The sequence below is a fragment of the Cajanus cajan genome, chromosome 11 (assembly GCF_000230855.2).
Source record: "Cajanus cajan strain Asha chromosome 11, NIPB_CcT2T_4, whole genome shotgun sequence".
Lineage (NCBI taxonomy): Eukaryota > Viridiplantae > Streptophyta > Magnoliopsida > Fabales > Fabaceae > Cajanus > Cajanus cajan.
The window spans coordinates 27,275,283-27,291,568 of NC_138527.1; the positions used below are offsets into that span (position 1 = coordinate 27,275,283).

A 16,286-nucleotide genomic window follows, 5' to 3' on the forward strand; every position below is an offset into this window, starting at 1 on the left:
ATTATTCACTTTAAAAGTAAAATATATTTTTAAGTATTATAAATCATGCTAAATAGTTTCTCAAATATTGAAATTTTTTTAAATCAATTCTTATTAGAACGATATATATTAATAAATGGGTTGAACAAATGATATATATATTTTTTAATTCATGAGAATCAATCTTGTTACTAGATAATTTATATCAACTTACTAATCATGTTCAATCAATTGAATTAAATGTCTTTTTAAATTATTTATGTAATTTTATCATTTTAAAGAATATATAAGAGAAAGGATAATCTTATTATTTTAAATACTGTTTAAGAGAAAAGATAATTATCGGTGGATGATGAATTCTTAAATATTCAATGACACACTACCATGTCCATGTTCAAGAGTTTGGGGCCCACCCGTAGAATTTTTCACATTTTATTTTATTGTAATGATTCCCCCACAAAGTTTTTATTATATAGTTTTTGATTCGACGTAGCAATAATAATAATAATCCGATTTTATCCACTTAGGTATGAGCACGAGGAATTGAACAAAATTTCCCAAATAAATGAAATCTTCGTAAGTGGAAGCATTTGACATTGACAATATAGATTCTCATTCTCTCGTCCCAATTTGAAAGCATATAAAATTAGGCTAGTGGCAACCTGAAGAGCCACTTACAGTTAAAGAATCACACAAAAATAGAATATACCCCACACCTAATCCAAACAAGAAAATGCTCCAAAATGTTTTTCAAAAACCCAATTAGAATATAGAGTAATTAAACTGAAACGTAGTCGAATAAATAAAATTGATATAATTAACTCTACTTTTTAATAGGAAAAAGAAAAAAAAAACAGAAGTGTGTTGAATTAGTAAAAGTAGGATAACGAATAACTGATAAGAGAGCCAAAAACTTAACAATCACATCGCACCAAGAAACCAGAAACAAATTTGCATACCGGAGAACCATTTTCTGATTTTCATTTGCATTGCATGTGCATTTGCATTTGCATTTGATTCCGCCAGCAGTAATCCGCGATGAGCAGCGGCGGATCGTCCGGCACGGCGGCGAAGGAGAGGGAGAAGGCGCGGGTGAGTCGAACGTCGCTGATACTGTGGCACGCGCACCAAAACGACGCCGCGTCGGTGCGGAAGCTTCTCGAGGAGGATCCGTCGCTCGTGAAGGCTAGGGATTACGACAACCGCACGCCGCTGCACGTGGCGTCGCTCCACGGCTGGGTCGACGTCGCCAACTGCTTGATCGAATTCGGTGCTGACGTCAACGCTCAGGATCGTTGGAAAAACACTGTACTCTCTCTCTCTCTCTCTATGTTTGTGTGTGTGTTGTGATTGATTAATTGGAGAGGTTTTCAGTTTTCAGTTTTCTGACGAATGTCTGAAAAGTTTGTGTTGTTTTGTTGTGGAAAGCCTCTGGCTGATGCAGAGGGAGCTGAAAGGACTGCGATGATTGAGCTTTTGGAGTCACATGGAGGCTTGTCTTATGTAAGTACCTCGTTTTCTCTCTCTAATGGAAGAGGCATTTTTGTAAAAATGTATTTTCTATTGAATGAAAATGAAACCGAGGGGAAAGTGAGTTTGTGATACTAATATGAATGTGTTGTGATTGGTGAATGGGGATGAATCATGAATCTGGTGTTTGATGGTGCAGGGCCATAATGGAAGCCATTTTGAACCGAGGCCTGTTCTTCCTCCATTGCCTAACAAGTGTGATTGGGAAGTTGACCCTTCTGAGCTGGACTTCTCCAGTTCGGTCTGCATTGGGAAGGTGTTTTCTACGTTTTCTTGATGTCATTGGCGTTGTATTGTGTACCAAAATCTTACCGTGATTTTTAGAACTTACACTGTATTTATTGTGGTAGAGTTGAGTCTGAATTTGTGTGTTATCATAGATCGTAGATTAGTCTGAGATTCATGCTACTATGCTTCAGGAGTCAGGACCTTCTCGTGAGTCTGCAATTGTCAATTTTCATGATGATAATCTGGCTATTGAATTTGCTTTAATTTCTTTCTGTCTTGGTTTTTCATTGTTGGGATCGTCAGTGTTAAAGATTAGTCATTGTTGACTGACAGAAAAACAGACACACTTATCTGCACTTGCTAAGTTTGCTTTCTCTTTACACTTGTGATTGTTGCAGTTACTTTTATGTGATTGCTTTACTGCTCATGTGATTTTACTTTTAATATTGCATTTATACTGTTGATGAACCAAATCTGCACTTGAGGTTTGGTCTTATTGTGGGTGTGTTTCCTGAAGGGATCTTTTGGTGAGATTTTAAGAGCCCATTGGCGTGGAACACCTGTTGCTGTCAAACGTATTCTTCCATCTCTGTCAGATGATAGATTGGTGATGTAAGACTCTTTATTTAATTTCCAGAATTTGTCTGGATTTGATTGCTATATGGGTTTCAGATGATGGGTGATGTGAAAGTTTTCTGATTGCATGCGGTTGATGAATCTTTTAAAACGAATAACTTTTATTTGTCTTCTGTCAAGTCTTACACGAGGCTATAGGCAGGGTTCTCCTCTTGGAGCCTGAGAAGATGGACATGGTCCCCCACAAAACTTTTTTAGTTTACTTTTTTATTTTAAACTTTTTTTTTCTTCATGTGCTTCTTTTTTATTTAAAAAATTAACTTGTACCTCCCAAACTGAAATTGTGTCATTGTGGATCCAATCACAACGGTTCTTCCCTGGCTACGGGTAACCATTTAAATAATTGAATTGTTTCTGATGATGTTATTTTGCTATGGTTGAACCACAACCACCTACCTCTTTAGGGAAAAATGATTTACTGTAAAGCCCATGTAATTATTTCTGTGTATCAATAAATAATCAAAACTAAATGAGAGAGAAGGCAACAGACAAAAACTTGTGATTGAGCTTGTGTATTTTCAGAAATAGACCATTTTTTCTATCTTAGACTTTGTCAGTCACTTATCCTTTTCTTTTTTGCTGATTACTTTTAATACAGTCAGGACTTCAGGCATGAGGTTAATTTACTTGTGAAGCTTCGACACCCTAATGTCGTCCAATTTCTTGGAGCTGTTACTGACAGGAAGCCCCTTATGTTAATTACCGAGTATCTGAGAGGAGTATGTGAATGCATATAACTAGGCACCTAGGTTCTGATGCACTGAACTTATTCAATCTCATGCTTTAAGATTAAACTCTCTAAATTTCTATTTTGTGCCATTTTTAGGGTGATCTTCATAAGTACCTCAAGGACAAAGGTGCGCTTAGTCCTTCAACAGCTATCAGCTTTGCCTTGGATATTGCGAGGTATGGTGTGTCATACCTGAAGTTTCCTTTCCTTTTCTTTTTAAATTTGTTTATAAAGAGAAGAAGAGAACAGAAAACCACAGAAGAGAAAAATTAACTTCAAGACCTCTGAACCTCTCTGTAAACCTGTTATTTAAACCACCCCTAATTTGCCATTTTTGTTTTAAAAAGAACTGAATCGAGCAATAATGGCTACAGACTGTATTCACTAGCTCACTTAAAAATGATCGAAGTTTTTGTTATTCCTCATATAAAGAAACTGAATATTTCTTTTTGAGGAGGTGGCTGAGGGAGGGGGACAGAAGGAGGCCCTCAAGGATGTTGCTGGATGCATAACTAAGGCAATTGTAGAACATCCTGTATTTTATTGATGCCGATAAAACATCATTAGGAAATCCAGAAACATTTGAAAGCATGCAACTTCATTGAATCTAACTATTAATTATGCTAATCTATATTTTGTGTATATTGTTTGTAGAGGGATGGCCTATCTTCACAATGAACCAAATGTTATCATTCATCGAGACCTAAAGCCAAGGTAAATATATTATTCTTACTAGTTGATTTAAACTTTGTTTTCCCCTAGATTGAGAATATTTAATGTGATCTGGAACATGGCAGGAATTTATGTCTGTGAATTACATGTTGAAATCTTTTTTTACCCCTAAAATTTCAGGAATGTTCTTTTAGTCAATTCTAGTGCTGACCATTTAAAAGTTGGTGATTTTGGACTCAGTAAGCTTATTAAGGTTCAAAGTTCTCATGACGTATACAAGATGACAGGGGAAACTGGAAGCTGTGAGTATTAGAATTTCTTTCAAATTAATAAGGGAAAAATGCATAGACATGCCATGAACTCTGCCTTGTTTTTGAAATAACCGCCTTGAACTTTCATAACAAGGTGAGTGCATAACTTTCTAAATCAGACCATTCCATTCAGAAATTAAATTAAAATCACTGATCATGTGACTTGTATGTGATAATCTCTAATTTGTTCATTTATTTTCAGTTTTTATTTATTTTCAATTTCCATAAATTAGAATAATGTAGTATAATTTAAAAGGAAAAGAAAGTAAGAGAGGATTTTAAAAAAATAAAATCATATGGATAAGTAAGAGATTATCACGTGTATTAATCAATACACGTAGTATGACGAATGATTTTTGTTATGCTTATGGTCTATACAATTTATGAAAGGTTAAGGGCCTTCCATATGGCTATTTCAAAATGAAGTAGAGACCGGTGGGGTTGAGGGAATTTGTGCACTTTTTTCAATTAATATTAGTAACTTTTCCACACAAAATTGAAATTTCCTTCTTTTTTGGGGAAAAAATATAGACCGCTATATGGCTCCTGAAGTTTTCAAACACCGGAGATATGATAAGAAGGTTGATGTGTTCTCCTTTGCAATGATTCTGTATGAGGTAATTCTGCACACTCAAGATTTGGGATTTTGTTTGATAAAATTTGAAGCTATTTCTAAACTTCAAATTCATGATTCTTGGAATCCTTCTTTGGTTCAGATGCTTGAAGGTGAACCTCCTTTTTCAAATTATGAACCTTATGATGGAGCCAAATATGTGGCAGAAGGACACAGGCCTTCTTTTCGGGCAAAGGGCTATGTATCTGACCTGCGAGAGTAAGTCGTTTTTTATTTTTCTCGAAATCCAATTTCTCTTCTCTTACATTCCATACATGTGTGCTATTTATTAGAAACGTAAATCATTCTTGGCCTTGAACCTAATAACTTAAGCATCCACTTCCTTTCTTTTTTTACACCAATCCAGCATCTATATTCTCTGCGTGTGTGATTTTGAAGTACTTTAAGATCTGGTTCATTATGAATGAGATTAAGATTTAAGAGAACAAAAGGGATGCATATCTTTTTATTCTGCCTTTTTGTCGTACTTGGAAAAAAATTGAACAACTAAGCTTACTAGTGAGTACATCCAATTTTCAATACTCCTAGTAGTAGCTTCTGAATGCTTTACTGATTAGGCTGTTGGAAGTTTCAGTCTACTCGAGTACTTATTTCTTTTATATCAACAATTTATTAGAGCAACTTTAGGGTTGTAATTGGTAATCATATATGAGTAGTCTTATGGACTTTTACCTTGCGTGTCCTTAGGTTAACAGAGCAGTGTTGGGCTGCTGACATTAATCAAAGACCTTCGTTCATTGAGATCCTTAAACGACTTGAAAAGGTCAAGGAAAATTTGCCTTCAGATCATCACTGGAGTTTGTTCACTTCATGAACTCTAGGAGCATTAGTGTCCAGAAATTCAGATGATTATCTGCTATTACCATTCCAGCAGGGGTTGCCTTATCTACTGCTGTGGGGTTTGTGAACAGAGGCAACATGGAAAACCTAACTAAGGTCACGAGCCTTGTTTTGAACACTTAGACCCAGATGAGCATAACAGGTTGATGCCGATTGCTTTTATCAGGTGTTTACATTCAATTACTCTTTTTGTCTGATTAAAATTCTTGGCTGAGTTCCATTCAGCTATTCAAGTGAGCAGATACTAGTTGTTGCTTGAGTGTAATATGCTGTGTACAAAACCCACTGAGGAAAAATATAACACATCATGCTACTACTGTTTAATATTTTATCTTACGTTTAAAATTAATTGTAGTTTTGATTTCTTGAATATTGTTTCACCAATTATTGTGTTAAATGCTACCAAGTACCAAATACTATCAGATTTCCCTTCTCAATTTCTGGGTTGAAGTTCTCTCTATTGGTTTAGTGAGAGTTGACTAACAAATAATGTAAGATAACTTATTTGAAGAAGGGTTGGTTATCTGCTAATCACACTTATGACTTAACTAGTCTGTAATTGAGTTGTAGTGCTCTATGTTATGAAACTTAAATTAGGAGTTATTTTGCTTTAATAATAATAATGGTGTTAATTATGAGAGGCATTTAAAATATGTAAACGTTGTTTTTTTTTCAGCTACAAATAAGTGTAATTTCATTTGCAACAGGAATGAGAATATAGAGAGTTTATTTGCTCCCAATTTTGCCTTATTTGTGATTAACAAATTGGCATCAGAGCTGGTTGTGTAAGGTGAGTGTGTGAGCCGACCTGCAAAAGTATTGCAGTGTACTCAGCCTGAGAGAAGAGTGTCAAAAAGTCTTGTGAGGTGTGTGAGTAGAGCATATACACTCAAGAGAGATGGCAGGTTTAACTAATGGCATTCCACTACCCAAGTTGACTAAAGATGTCAACTACGACAACTGGAAGGTGCAGATGAAGGCCCTTCTCGGCTCCCAAGATAACTGGGATGTGATTGAGAATGGGCACGAGGAACCAGTGACCACCGAGGGGTATACAAATGCCCAACTGAATGCATTGAAGGTTGTTCGAGCAAAGGACAAGGCAGCACTGTATTTGCTGTACCGAGTTGTTGACGAGTCGGGTTTTGAGAAGATAGCAAATGCTAAATCTTCAAAAGAGGCATGGGATATACTCGAGAAAGCAAAAAAGGGAGATGAACGCGTGAAGCAAGTTCGACTTCAAACTCTTAGAGGCGAACTTGAAAATATGAGAATGAAGGAGTTCGAAGGAGTATCCGAGTTCATTACTCGGGTGGAGACCGTGGCGAACAAACTAAACAGGAATGGAGAGAATCTTCCCTCAAGCCGAGTTGTGGAGAAGATCTTAAGGTCGTTAACAGATGACTTTGAGAATATAGTGTGTGCAATCGAAGAGTCCAAGGACTTGTCAACGCTCACTGTCGAAGAGCTTACTGGGTCCCTGGAGGCATATGAGCAGAGAAAGAAGAATAAGAAGGAGAAGGGGGAGTCCCTTGAACAAGCTCTCCAGGCAAAGGCAACAATAAAGGAGGAGAAGGTGCTCTATGCTCAGAATAATAGAGGACGAGGAAGAGGCAGAGGCCTAGGTGGTCGAGGAAGAGGAGGACGAGGTAATGAGTATGTCGGCCAACAAAACTGGCGTGGCCGAGGTCAAGCTCAGGGTGGCCGAGGTCAAGCGCGGGGAGGCCGAGGTCAGACCTGGGGTGGCCGATCTAACACAAACAATAATATTGAATGTTATAACTGTGGGAAGTATGGACATGTTGCCAAGGAGTGTTACTCGATAAAATGCTACAATTGTGGAAATCTGGGTCATATTTCCAAAGATTGTAGGTCCGAGAAGAAAAAGGAGGAATCAACCAATTTTCTTGCCGAGGAAGAAGATGAAGGATTGTTGCTGGTGACAACCATTCCAGAAACCGAGATCAAACCGAGTTGTTCTGATAACTCAGTTTGGTACTTGGACACCAGCGCAAGTAATCACATGTGTGGTGACGAGCAGTTGTTCAAAATACTTTAAAAGGAGGAGTTCGGATCCGTTTCTTTTGGCGATGCTTTAAAAGTAGCTGTTAAAGGCCGAGGAATGATCCGATATCAACAGAGAAATGGGAAAATCGGAGAGATCAGAGATGTATACTACGTACCCGATCTCAAAAGCAACATACTAAGCATGGGACAGTTAATGGAGAAAGGGTACTCGGTTCTAATGAAGGACCGAGAACTACAACTGAAGGATAAACTCGGGAGGCTTATTGCTCAAGTAGAGATGAAGAAAAATCGCATGTACAAACTTGAACTGAAAATAGTTCGAGATGAATGCATGCAACTTGATTTGGAGGATGAGGCCATGAAGTGGCATCGGAGGTTCGGTCATCTTCACTTTAGGGGGTTGACCGAGCTGGTGAAAAAGGAGATGGTGATTGGACTGCCTAAAATGGAGTTTGAAAAGAAGTTCTGTGAAGAATGTGTGATCGGGAAGCACGCGAGGACTTCTTTCCCAAGGAGTTCTGAGTACCGAGAAAATGAGCAACTCGGACTGATCCATACCGACCTGTGTGGCCCAATAACTCCAGAATCATTCAGTGGTAAGAAATATTTTGTCTCTTTCATTGATGATTTCTCAAGAAAGACGTGGGTTTATTTTTTGAAGGAGAAGCTAGAAGTGTTTGAAACCTTCAAGAAATTCAAAGTGATGGTGGAAAAAGAGACAAGTAAATTTATTAAAGCAATCCGATCTGACAGAGGATGCGAGTTCACTTCCTTTGAGTTCAACAAATACTGCGAGGAACATGGGATCAAGCGTTTCTTGACTGCCCCATATTCTCCACAGCAAAACGGTGTAGCAGAACGGAAGAACCGAACTATTCTTGATATGGTTCGTTCTATGTTGAAAGGGAAGAACATGCCGAAGAAGTTTTGGGCAGAGGCGGTACAGTGTGCAATCTATGTACAAAATAGATGTCCACATGCAAAGTTAGGAGAAAAGACGCCTCAGGAGATCTGGAGTAGCATGAAGCCGAGTGTCTCTCATCTTAGGGTGTTCGGTAGCGTGGCCTATGGGCAAGTACCAAGACAGCACAGGACAAAATTAGAAGATCGGAGCAAGAAGTACATATTTATTGGATATGATGAAAAATCCAAAGCATACAAGTTGTTTGATCCTGATAACAAAAAAGTAGTGGTGAGTCGAGATGTTCACGTGGAGGAAACAAAGCAATGGTGTTGGAGTAACTCGGCCGAAGTAGAAACTAGCTCGGACATTGTTGTACCTTCAAAAACAACTACCACCGAGTTTTCAGATGAAGAATTCGAGCCCCAACAGCCCAGGATGAGAAGTCTGAGGGAAATATATGACACTACAAGTGAAGTTCATGCTGTATGTCTTCTCGCCGACTCTGAAGACTTAAGTTTTGAGAAAGCTGTCCAAGATGAGAAGTGGAGAACAGCCATGGATGAGGAGTTTGAGGCGATTGAGCGTAATAAAACTTGGGAATTGACCAACCTTCCTGAAGGAGCTCGACCCATTGGAGTAAAATGGGTGTACAAAAAGAAGATTAATGCTGAGGGAGAGGTTGAGCGATATAAAGCTCGGCTTGTAGTAAAGGGCTATAAACAAAAGGAAGGAGTAGACTATGATGAAGTATTTGCTCCTGTCACGAGAATGGAGTCAATCCGACTTCTGATCTCGTTAGCTGCTCAGAGACATTGGCAAATTCTACAGATGGATGTAAAGTTAGCCTTTCTAAATGGAGTGCTGAAGGAGGAGGTGTACGTAGAGCAACCACTTGGTTACATGAAGAGAGGAGATGAAAAGAAGGTGTTGAGATTGAGAAAAGCTCTCTACGGACTGAAGCAAGCTCCTCGTGCTTGGAATGAAAGGATCGATGAGTATTTCAAGAAAAACGGATATGAGCAATGTCTGTACGAGCATGCCTTGTACATAAAGAAATCAGGAAAGGATATGATGGTAGTTGCTCTCTATGTAGACGACCTCATATTCACTGGAAGCAATGCAAAGCTGATTAAGGAGTTCAAGGAGATAATGAAGAAAGAGTTTGAGATGACAGACTTAGGCCTGATGAAATATTTTCTTGGCCTAGAAGTGAAGCAATCGGACAAAGGGATTTTTATATCCCAAGAAAGGTATGCACTTGAAATCCTAAAGAAGTTTAAAATGGAGGATTGCAACCCGGTTTCTACTCCAATGGAACCAGGCACGAAACTTTCAAAGTTTGATGGAGGAGAACGAGCTGATTTTGGGAGATATCGAAGCTTAGTCGGAAGTTTGAGATATCTTACAAGCACGAGACCCGACTTAATGTTGAGTGTTGGGATAACGAGCAGATTTATGGAGGATCCGAGTTACACACACTGGAAGGCCTTGAAGAGAATTCTGAGATATGTTCGAGGAAGCCTATCACTTGGTCTTTTCTATTCAAAATCGGATAACTACCGATTAGTGGGTTACTCGGATAGTGATTGGTGTGGAGATGTCGATGATAGGAAGAGTACTTCGGGTTATGTATTTCTACTCGGGAATACGGCTTTTACTTGGCTGTCAAAGAAGCAACCCATTGTAACTCTGTTGACTTGCGAGGCCGAGTACGTGGCGGCATCTTGGAGCGTATGTCATGCAGTTTGGCTTTCAAATTTACTAAGGCTTATGGGAGTGATCCGAGATGAAGCAGTTGTGATCCGAGTTGATAACAAGTCAGCAATCGAATTGGCAAAGAACCTGGGAGCAAGCATATTGACGTCCGATTTCATTTCATCCCAGAACAGATTAGAGAGGGAAAGGTCGAGTTGGAGCATGTCGGAAGCCGAGTTCAAGTTGCCGACATATTTACCAAGCCACTGCCAACTACACTGCTGGAAAATTGCAAAAAGCTGATTAGAATGAGAGATGGGAGAAGCATTTAAGTTTCAGGGGGAGATTTGTTATGAAACTTAAATTAGGAGTTATTTTGCTTTAATAATAATAATGGTGTTAATTATGAGAGACATTTAAAATATGTAAACGTTGTGTTTTTTTCAGCTACAAATAAGTGTAATTTCATTTGCAACAGGAATGAGAATATAGAGAGTTTATTTGCTCCCAATTTTGCCTTATTTGTGATTAACACTCTAGAGTGGCTCTAAAGGTTTAGCTGGGAATTGTGCTCCTATGCCAGGCAATACTGGGCTTGCCCCTACCAAGTGTCAGTTTGATCTCCTGAGGGTGGTTTTAGCTTTTAGGTGATGACCACACTAGATTATTAAATAATATATTGTGACCCTAGTAAGCAAGCAACTCTCTTTTAAATAATGTAAATAAATTATTAAATAATTAAGTACTTTATTTTTATAAGATACATGTATATAAAAGATAAATAAGAATTACATCCATCAATCGCCACAAATTCTCGTCAATTCCATGAATTAATTAATTATTTTAATTTTTATTCATAAAATGTCAATAATTAATATAAAAACAGTATAATAATGATATCACCATATAATGCACAAAACAGGATTTTATAACCGCAGTAATAGAGGACATGTAAATGTGATCTTAGTTAGCAACTCTCCTTTATATATTGATTGATGTATTTTTACAACAAAAACAAATATTTTTGTTAAAAAAATAGTAACTTATTACTTTATTACAAGAATAAATGAGATTTGCATTTTTTTATGTAAATGTGTAAGTTACAATAATTGATATTTTTTATCAATAAAAATTATAATAATAATAATAATAATATAATAGAGTTTAAATTTAAAACTTTGTATATATCTCTTTAGCCCAAGACTTACAACAACATGATATGTAATTTCAAAAGATTTTTTTTTCCACATTGATATTGATCGATTGATTCAGCAACTCTCATTTAAATAATATACATTGATTTTATTTTTTTATTTAAATTTGTAAGTTACAACGATTGATATTGAATATTATTAAATTTTATAAACAACCTAATTGATTGGTTGGTTGGAATGAGAAATGGAGAAATGGAGGGGGGAAAATGGACCAGAAGATGCTAGACCAAACTAGACTTACCATATATCTATATACCATTCTATGATAAATGCATTTTAAAAATAGAGAACACAACAACACTAAATTGATGCTAGACCAAAATAATTAATTTATAAACTTATCATACCCGAAATTAGTTGATGACATATTTGATTTACCAAATTTGATCCCATTCTCTACTGTTTTCTTTCTTTTAACCACTTGTCAAATTAAATCGTGTGGAATGTTATTTTGTTCACTTATCAATTTGATCGTATTTAGGGAAAACAAAACACAGAATAGAGGCCAAGGCTAAACTCAAGTATTACTATTATTGATTAATTGATTATTACATTATTATAAATTTGCGGTATTATTAGGAGTGATGAAACGAATGAGTTTGGTTCGTTTTAACTCGCTCCAGCACTAGCCCACAAAAAGAAGACGAGATAGAGCAGCCTTATCTGCTTGTTGAAATTAGGCTAAAAATCTTGTCTCACCTTGCTAAGGACTAACCTGCTAAAACTGAAAACAATATTTATTTTACCATTAATTTAATTATTTTTCTTTTACAGCAATCAACAGATTTAATTAAAAGATACATAACATTAATTTGTCGGATTAAAATACAAAAAATATCAAATTATAAATTATTAAAAAAAATTATCTTTCAATCAAAAGCATTACTAATAGTCATTCATATAATTTGTATACAAATTATAGTAATCTTTAAAACTACAATACAAATACTAATAATTCTTCATTAATAAAACTTTATCGTAACACAAAGTAAATATAAATGAAATTATAATGTTATGAAGTAAGTTACAAAATAAATTAAAACTAATATTTAAAAATTAAAATAACTTGGTAGATTAATTTGTCTCAATCCACCATTTGACCTAAGAAATTGGTAAATTAAACGAGAGTCCATACCTAATGAGTTGTGACTCGCTTTCCCACCCTTAAATAATATCATAAAAATTAATTATTTGACATAAAAAAATGGATTGGTCCCTTGTAATAAACAAAACTCTTTAAATTAATCATCAAATTAATTTTACCAAATTATATAAACATGCCACAAAATGATAACATGAACAAAATAATCTGATAATCATGCTATTCTTGGTCTTAAATTAATAAGAAGCAAAATATACTTCATACTATTTTCGATCTGAATTATAAATAACTAATTTAATTTTTTAAATCTTAATTATAAACTAATTATTAATTTTTAAAGATACTAAAAATTATATTTCTTTAATATCTTTCATTTATTATAAACTCTATTTTCTAAATATTTATTTATAACTAACATTAAAGATAATAATATTTGAAATTAAATTTAATTTATAATAAAATTAATTAAAAATAATTATATTAATCTCAATAGATTTTTACTATGTTCTTGAGGTGAACTTGGGCGTGACCCTTATTCAAATTTCAAATATCCTTGATTTTTTGACTTCATTCAGTCGTGAATCTTCTCATGTAACATATAATCAAATTAAGATTACATCAAAATATTATTCAAAAATAAAGTGAAAAAAAATAACACAGTAAGAAAAAGGAATATTATTTGATACACATAAATCTTGATTTTCTGAATTTGATTAAAATGAACAAAAGTACAAAACAAAGAAAAGAAGAAAGTGAATGCAAAAATTCTGACTCAAATCGAAGACTACACATATATGAGTGCCATAATATTTTAAAAATTTATTATTAGTCAATAAACCAGTAAATTTTTTAAGTTACACTTAAGAGATAAATACATGTCATTTGCAAAAAGGCACTTTCTGAGTATAAATAATTTTGTTAAATAAAAAAATACATCTATAATTTCTAATACTAAAATGGTGCAAAACTGAAAATGCTTAATTTTCCGAGAAAACAAATCAAATTAGATTGTGTAACTTGATAAATATGGAACACTTGTTGATTCATTTCATGTAAAGAACTAAAAATACAATCATAAAATATTTTGTAGTCTAAAATGAGATTCTAGGGACAAATTGAATGAGAACTTAATAGAAGTTGACACCTCTATAAGAAAAAATAAAAATAAAAATAGAGAGATGCTCTTTCATTTTTCTCCTTTACCAATAAATAATAAGGTAGTCGGCAATTTAACAGTTTCTAACTTTTGAATGATGCAGTTACAAATTCCTTGATAATTTTATAATTGATCCTTGAGATTTGAAGACATTGTTCTTCTTTTAACATGCAAATTAAGACAACTTAAGGGTGTGCTTGAAATGAGAAAGAGGTTATGTTCCAATTCTAACAATTTCAATTGCAAAATTAAAGAGGGTTTGTTACATATATATATTATAATATATATATATATATATATATATATATATATATATATATATATATATATATATATATATATATATATATATATATATATAAGATAAAGAAGGAAAAACTATAGTGAAAAGAAGTCTGACAATTTAGAATAAAACAAAAACTTACAATAAAAACTTTAGAATGCATGTTGTAAAAATTACCTTGGCCAGCAACAAAACTTTGGTGCTGCATGCTTGATCCTATAAGTTTCGATACACACGCATACCTACATTACCGAGGACAATGAAATAAGAACGCAGAGACATTGAAAAATGAGAATTATGAGTGTGTGCAATAAATGTTATTGAGAATGATCGAGAGAAAATCATGGTCATTTGTTGGTGGATGTGAAGGTGAAAGTAGAAGAAGTTAAAAGAAATTGGAAAAATTGAAAAAGAAAAAATGGAGAGTAATGGTAATGGGTGGTGCATGGTTTATGGCTTTACGTGGAGTATAAAATGAACGTGAAAATAATGTTTTTCTTACATTTCTAATTTGTAATTTTTTTTTGGAATGCCACAATTTTATTAAATAAAGTCCATTACGCACAAGAAGTACTAATTGAGATAAGTACAGTAATATCATTAAATCCACATTTCTCGTTAAACAAGAACACTGTAATGTCAAAGAATAATGAGAGTCTCACTCTGCGACTGTGACACCCTCTACCCCATTATTAATATACAACAAATATAACAATAAAATATTTCTTTTCTTCTTTTTGGGTAAATAAAATCTTTCATAGTTTTCAAATATCACAAGGTAGAAGATTCACATTCGTAACTCATAAATCATAACTCCAGTGTAGAAATTATAAAAGAAAAGAAGTTAAGATTTTCAATACAATTTAGTGAAAAACAAGAAATCATATATATACAAATAATAATAAAGGAAATATAAATTAACTCCAGTAAAGGTGGCAGTGCCTCCTAGTTAGGGATTAATTTATACTCCCAAATCATATAATAATAAATATAACAAAGATGTACATTTTGGTCTTTTCTTAGGAACGTTCAAAATTACATAAGAGAAAATTAAAGCTTTTTAATATAATAACATCCAAAATAAACCTAGCTATGCCCGACGTCACATCCTATCAGAGCATGCCCCACTGAAGCCTTTAAGCCTCATCACCAACATCCCCATGATGCTGATCATCTGCAACATAATTTAAAACATATACAAAAAAACAACAAGGGAGTGAGAAACATCTCACTCAGTTTCAGGTGAAGAATAAAGGTTAGATAGCACCCACACACACACAACAAATATAAGTCATATGTAAATAATACACATAAATAATCAATATCACATATATATACTCATTTATCATGCTTATGATGTCATGGACTCAACTCATAAATGCATGCATGTGGCGCCATACGGAAGATTCACAATTCATCGTTGGTGACCCTAAGGTACACCTGGTTACATCACTGGTGACCCTAAGGTACACCTTGTTAGCATGTTACATCGTGGGTGACCCTAAGGTACACCTTGTTAGTCGTGGGTGACCATAAGGTATACCTTGTTAGCATGTTACATCGTGGGTGACCATAAGGTACACCTTATTAGTCGTGGGTATGCGGCCTCAGCGGCACACCTGGAGTAATATATGCATATGATGCATGTCATACATTCATAATCTCATGGACTCAACATTTAACTTATTACATAATTTCATTTAGTACATCATATCATTATTTGTCATAGTATCATAATCATAGTTTGTCTCAATAGTCCATTCTTAGGTCTCATGTCATTTGTCCATATTTCACATGGTCATGTCATCAATACTCCTCATAAGGTCCGCATAGGTATTCACAGAGATTCAGAGAGCATTCTTATTCATATTAAAACTCATGTATTATTAACATTAATTTCATATTCATTTATTACTTCAACAAAGAAAAAGGTAGAGTAAATAGAAAATCAGACAGAACAACGGCACTTTCAACAAAACAAAGTAGAATAAATAGAAAATCGGACAGAACAACGGCACCTTTAACAAAAAGCAAAGTAGAGTAAATAGAAATTTAGACAGAACAACGACACCTTCAACAAAAAGCAAAGTAGAGTAAATAGAAATTAAACAGAATAACGACAAAGGATTGGGGGCCAATCCGACAAACAACTATCCAACAATTATCCCCACACCCCTGAGCGAGGTTCTCACTCCCCCCTTACCTGGATAGGCGGAGTTGGAACTTGGGCAGGGTCTCCTCCTTTGGATCCCCTTTTTCTTCCCTTTCTTTCTTTCTTTCTTTCTTTCTCTCTCTCTCTCTTTCTCTCTCTCTCCTCTTTCTCTCTCTAAGATTTTCACTTCTT

At 34.8% G+C, this 16,286-nt stretch overlaps 2 protein-coding genes across 2 annotated transcripts; both read left to right on the plus strand.

Moving 5' to 3' along the window:
• Nucleotides 1-655: 655 nt before the first annotated feature.
• On the plus strand, nucleotides 656-5,930 carry LOC109802240 (serine/threonine-protein kinase VIK). The gene is made up of 11 exons (XM_020363521.3): nucleotides 656-1,287; nucleotides 1,408-1,482; nucleotides 1,649-1,765; nucleotides 2,255-2,349; nucleotides 2,972-3,092; nucleotides 3,200-3,279; nucleotides 3,758-3,817; nucleotides 3,956-4,077; nucleotides 4,618-4,703; nucleotides 4,803-4,918; nucleotides 5,408-5,930. Exons 1-11 carry the CDS (start codon nucleotides 1,018-1,020, stop codon nucleotides 5,532-5,534), a joined length of 1,269 nt encoding a protein of 422 aa, XP_020219110.1. The 5' UTR covers nucleotides 656-1,017; the 3' UTR covers nucleotides 5,535-5,930.
• A 528-nt stretch (nucleotides 5,931-6,458) lies between these two features.
• On the plus strand, nucleotides 6,459-7,619 carry LOC145953481 (uncharacterized). The gene has a single exon (XM_083067446.1). It carries the CDS (start codon nucleotides 6,459-6,461, stop codon nucleotides 7,617-7,619), a length of 1,161 nt encoding a protein of 386 aa, XP_082923572.1.
• Nucleotides 7,620-16,286: the final 8,667 nt, after the last annotated feature.